General features: G+C 43.5%; 1 protein-coding gene across 1 annotated transcript; it reads right to left on the bottom strand.

The window, feature by feature from the left end:
- Nucleotides 1-671: 671 nt before the first annotated feature.
- Nucleotides 672-2,427, bottom strand: LOC100061012 (late cornified envelope protein 1F-like). Its single transcript, XM_070269017.1, has 2 exons — nucleotides 2,337-2,427; nucleotides 672-1,284 (listed from the first exon to the last, which is right to left on the bottom strand). The coding sequence occupies exon 2, from the start codon at nucleotides 1,259-1,261 to the stop codon at nucleotides 935-937; it is 327 nt and encodes a 108-aa protein (XP_070125118.1). The 5' UTR covers nucleotides 1,262-1,284; nucleotides 2,337-2,427; the 3' UTR covers nucleotides 672-934.
- Between the last annotated feature and the right edge of the window lie 3,699 nt (nucleotides 2,428-6,126).

Here is a 6,126-nt window from a genome sequence, read left to right on the forward strand (position 1 = left end):
ACCACATCGATTACTTGTACCCAAATTTTCCTTTATATATTATGGATTTTGTGCTATTCTTAAAACTTTCCCCAAATAATGATTACCTAACAACTTCATTTTTAGGGTGTTGATTGTATTTGTAGTTACATGACTGCATATATTTGACAAAACTCATTTAATTGTATATTAGAAATGAGTGACTTTTATTGTGTATAAATTATACAGCAAAAAAAGTGATTTTAAAATTTAAAAAAATAAGGGTTTATTCCATGTATATTTGTGTGTGTGTGTGTGTGTGTGTGTGTATGTATACTTAAACTGAAGGAGGAGTCAAGTTGAGATTGATTAGAAGAAGGGTGGGGAATGGGGAGCACATGAGTGAGGAGATGACGGTGGGAGGAAGTAGGATGATGTCTGTCCCCTGGCCATGCCTGAGGGACAGAGTTAGACATGTGAAGGGAACTAGAAGTTAAAGGAGCAATGATCACAAGGAATGCTGCTTCAGAGCCTTGGTTAAAAGGGAAAACAAAGAATTAGAGAAAAATAGAAATAGACAAAAATACAGATTTTTCTTTCCTGATCCTTTACCCTGTCTTCTGTCCACTGAGGCCTCCACAGCTACTAGCAGAGGACAGAGGAGAATAGAACAATGGTGACAAAAACAGGAAATTAAATCCCTCTATACCGAGTTAGTGAGCAGCTTCTGTATTTATTGTTTCAGTTCAGGTGGCACAATACAATAACATAAGCTGTGTAGTGACATGGGGTCTGTGCTTTGGGATTTCCAGGGCAGCCGCAGACATGGGGAAGGAGGCCAGTAACTGGATTTTAGAGAGAGGTTTTGGGCTTCTGGACACCAGGGTGGAGGGATCCTCTAGGTAAAAGCTCAAGTTTTGCTGGGACCTCTCTGCCATTCAAAGAGCTCAGAGGGAAGAGAAGGTCAGGGTCCACTTCAGCAGCAGCCTCCAGAGGACTGCCCGCTCCCCCCTCCGCAGCAGCTGGAGCCCCCCGAGGGCTGGCTGCAGCAGTCAGAGCTCTGGTGTCTGCGGCGGTGGGACCTGCGGCGCCTGTGGTGGCTCAGGCAGCAGCCACCACCCCCAGAGCTGCAGCAACCCCCAGAGCTACAGCAGCCCCCCGAGCTGGGGCCACAGCAGCCCCCAGAGCTGACACCACAGCAGGAAGAGACTGGAGGGCACTTTGGAGGACACTTTGGGGGGCATTTAGGGGTGGGGCACTTGGGAGGGTGCTGGCACTGCTGCTGGCTCTGCTGGCAGGACATCTTGGTGGGCAGGAGTTCAGGAGCTGAGGGAAAGTCAAACAGCAAGTCAGACCAAGCACATAAAGGCTACTCTTGCCCCTTCATGCCCGCTTAGCATCACTTATAATCATAGAAACATAATCTCCCGTAGTTCTACTACTTTTAGTGATCGTCGCATACTCTTGCCTCGTCGCTTTGGAACCTCAGTACAGCCTTGCAAGTCAGACAAGAACTTTCATCTGTTATACAAAGTAGTAAACTGAGACTCAGCAATATTACAAAACATGTCCAAGAGTCTGAAGTCTTGTAAGCAGACATAGAATTGATTCTAATCATACCCTCCAAATCTGAAATTGTCCAATTTTTAAGCCACTTAAGGGAATATTATTTCTTAAGGGAAAAATATGATAATCATTCTCTCTTGTCATAACTTCCAAGATGATTTTAATCTGGAAGGTCAGTATTGCAAAGGATCTTGGAGATTATCCACCTCAGTAAACTCACCTTATCAAAGAAGAGACTGATAAACCTCTCAGTTACTATAGACCTGGGACTTGGACACTGACCTCCTTATCTTAGTCCAGAGCTCAGTCTCCTCTCTCTACCTCCTCAAGCTGATGGGTTGGTATAGTGACTCTCAGACTTGCTGTGTCCTAATCAACATGGAAAGGTTGTAGACACATTCCCAGACCCATGGATACATGGGTTTAACAAGCCCAAAGGAGCCTAAGGTCTCTGTCCACACCGCACTTCTCCTTAGCTGACAGGGACAGGGCTATATTTTCAAAGGTGAACTCCCTCCTGAAATCTGTCAGAATGGCGCACAGTGTCTGTGCTTCAGTATCGCCGTCCTGAGCTCATCTCACTGCAGATCAACTCGTTTCCTCCAGAGCCCAAAGGCACAGCCACCAACTCTTCTACCTATGTCTCCAGTTGGTACCAGATCCCTCCCCACACCCTTCCCTCAGTTTTCCAGAACCCTCTTCCTTTGACACAGTGGCCTCCCTGATTCAAGGTATTGCCCTGCTTGCCCTCTCACTCTGGTCTGAGCATCCCTCTGTGGAAGGCCCTGCTCCCATTCCCAGCAGACACTTACTGGTGCACAAGCAGTGCAGGGCTCGTCAGCTCCTGAGGAGGGATTGAATGGAGGTGCTTTGGCCACAGGCCCTTTTATCCTAGCCTTGGGCTCTTGCCCCAACATGTGAGAAAGGACCTGGGCATGAGAGGACTGCCTCCTGCCACCCACAAGTGTCCTATGACTGGGTGATGACTGGCAGCCCCTCCCTCCATGAAGCTCATGGTAGCCACCTCTGGCTAGGAAAGCACCTGCTTAAGATGGGGACTGTGGTGGGTGTAAAGGGACACCACCATTCCCAGAGTCCTCAGGTATCTTATTTTCTGTGGATATGGCCCTCTTCACAGCCGTCTATTCACACTTATGGACCCTGGTCACACAACTCCTCCTTTCTTTTCAACATGGATACTAATTTTCCATCTGGACCCTTGGATCTATATGGCTTGGTGTGAAAATCTACATGTCTAAGTTATGTGCGTGTGTGTGGCACAGTGGTTGAGAAAAGAGGCCTTAGAGACCTCAGCAAAGTATTCAACTTCTTTGAACCTCAGCATTCTGATCTTTTAAATGGAGGTAATGATGGAAATATCTTCTTTGCAGGATCTACAAATTAATTAAGACAGCAAATTGGAAGTAGGCAAGATAGTCTGTTGTACTTGGTGACATTCAGAAGATGGATAGATAGATACATAGTTAGGTAGGTAGATAGATAGACAGACATAAGGAGAAATATATGTAAAGATAGATTTTAATGGACAGTGGGAATAAAAGATACCTTTCAAAGTAGGTGGATCTTGTTCAAACTAAATGTCATTTTCATCCTCCTATATACTTCAGTGAATTTGGCCTTATAAATGTAGATTTAGAGTGACTATATAGGAAAAGAGGACTAAAGATAGTGATATTGCATTAAATTATAGCCTAAAAAGAATTTTCAGTTTCCTGGGGCAAATCTGAAGGGTTGAGGTAAAATAAAAATGAGAAAGATGAAGAGAAGAGAGCAGCCACACAGGCTTCCTTAAATAGTGACTTGAAGTGGTGTCACCGGTAAACTTAAGAACAGCCATACTCAATCTTCAATTTAAAATTGCTTGCTTTCTGCAATATAAATTTCTTGTGTTTCCCATGCTCAAAAATAACCAAATGGAAATTCTAAAAATGAAAAACACAATATCTTAAAAAACAAATATGGGCAAAATTAAATATGTCAAAAAGTTATTTGATGATCTTAGCAGACTGCAAATTACAGAAAAACAGATTGGTGAACTTGAACTTCAAGAAGTTATCCAAACTGAAATGAAAAAAAGGGAAAAAGATTGAAAGAAAATGAATGGGTAATTGGTAATCTGTTAAATAATAGCTAACAGTCTAATACACAGGTACTTAGAGTCCCAGAAGAAGAAAATAAATAGAATGTGGAGGAAATATATCTTAAAATAAAGGTAAAAAATTTTCCAAATTTCATGAAAACCATCAACCCACAGAACCAAAAAACTAGTAAATCCCAAGTGGGATAAATAAAAAGAGAGCCAATAAGTGGTACAGGCTGTTCAGAGAGAGGATACAAATTAGTCTGGGAAAATAGATGAAAGAGAGAGGAATTCTGAGGAAGTGTTTCAGGAAAGATTCGGCAAAGAGGTCTGATAGGACATAGGCTTCAAAAGGTGGTAAGACTTTGATCCCTGGAGACAGTGGAGAGGAGGAAGGAGGGCATTCAACGCATAAGCAACAGTGTGAGAATGTGTGCAGGGCGGGAGGATGCAGGTGATCTCTGTGAGTAGTGAGTGGTCCAACTTGAGTGGAGTGTAGGGCTTATGAGATGCAGTGGGGAGGGAGAGTGAGGCGCAAGATGAAGCTGAAAAGAAGACCAGGATCAGGTTGTGGGGAGGCCATGGCCAGGATCAGTCACTAGGGTTTTACTGAATGTTCACCAGAAGTCTGCTGAAGGTCTTAGTTTAATTTTACTATTGTTACCTGTATGTTTGTCATTTTCAGAGAGTAAGGATAATCACATTAGTGTTGGACGCTAATATCGAAGGGGCCCGTGTGGGAGACCCTGGGAGAGAGGACAATAGCGGTAGGGAATGAGGTGAGGAAACACTATTACTGATAATCCCCCAATGTTACCACAGATCCACAATCCCTTATTCACAATTCCCAAATCCAAAGACCTCTGAAAACTGAGTTTCTCGTCTGATTGTTGACGACACTCATTTGGTGGCAAAAAAACTGACCCGAACTGCCAGTCAGGTCACTTCACCTTACTGTGAATATTCATATGTTCTGTTGCAGAAATATTAATGGCCTCCCCAAGGGGGAAGGAGCCCTGAAGCTGTAGGGTGTGGGAGATCGGAACCATACATCATGCCCACCCAAGGTGTTAGGCTCCTTTGTTTGAATTCCGTGCTGTTGAGGTTGGACATGACCAACTCTGAAGCGTACCTGTAGTGTCACTAATCCATTATCTTCACTGTACTACCCTCCTTGAAGAAGAAAAAATGTTCTCAATTTCATCTGGCGCCAAGGGTTTCAGATAAGGAATTATGGTCTGTAGTATTTATCCTTGGGTCACTAGAGGAACACAAAACTCTAAGGTTTTTCAGGAGTATCAACTTATCTCTAAAATCACTACTTTGACTAAGAGAGATTTGTTGTACCAGTCTGTCTGCCCAAATTCTCAGAATTAAGCAACCAGGTTCTCCCTAGTTTTAACTGACATCTCAAGATTTTCCAAACTCAATCATACCATCAACCTTAATACATAATGCATTCTTATATGGTATGATTTCTTTACTTATTTTCAATTATTTGGTTATGTTCACTGGGGGACCCAGAAGAACAGAAGAGTGGAGATGTTTATTGAAGATCCCAATGCATTTTCTCTCTTTCTCGTTTTACCCATAAACCATATTAACCAACTATCTTCTAACAAATGTCTTCTCTTTGTGTTAAAATGTCCTTTGTTAATGATTTTTTAAGACAATGGAAATCCTTACTTATAATTTTTTCGGGTTGCTGCTGCAGTCCTTGGCAAATCAAGCAGGAGAGTATTCTGAGCTATTGGATAAATTTGCCAGACAATTATAACAACTATAGTCACAGATAATCTACTCACAATAGCCATAATAGCCAAGATTATCTACCCTTCCATTATCAGAACTCAGTTCCCTCAGGGGAACAGTAAGAAGCTTCTATAGATCCTTAAGCTAGCCCTAGTGGTTGAGTGGTTAAGATTTTGAGCTTTCACCACTGTGGCCCCAGTTCGTTTCCCCGTCAGGGAAACACACCACCTGCCTGTTGGTTGTCACGCTGTGGTGGCTGCATGTTGCTTTGGTATTTCAAATACCCGCAGGGTCACCCATGGTGGACAGGTTACAGTGGAACTTCCAGACAAAGACAGACTAGGAAGAAGGAAACAGCCACCCAGTTTTGAAAAAATTGGCCATGAAAACCCTATGAACAGCAGTGGAACTTTGTCTGATATAGCATCTGGAAGGTGGGAGGATTGGGCAAAAAGATCAGGCAGAGTTTTGCTCTGCTGTACATAGTCAAACCCACTGGACTGCACTATCAAGGGAGGATGGGATTCTCTGTTGGACTGGGAGTGCCCTGAGGGCAAGGCCTGAATTCCCTTCCTCTAACTCAAAGGCTCTCGGTGAGAGAGACTATGTGGAATTTGCCCAACCCTACTCCTATCCCCATGCCTCCAGGGGGAGGATTTGACAATCTGGAGACCTGTTCAGTTGTCATAGCTGTTGGGGAGGGGTTGTGTTCCATACTGTCATCTAGTGAGTAGAGGCCAGGCATGCTG

Source organism: Equus caballus, chromosome 5 (assembly GCF_041296265.1).
Source record: "Equus caballus isolate H_3958 breed thoroughbred chromosome 5, TB-T2T, whole genome shotgun sequence".
Classification (NCBI taxonomy): domain Eukaryota; kingdom Metazoa; phylum Chordata; class Mammalia; order Perissodactyla; family Equidae; genus Equus; species Equus caballus.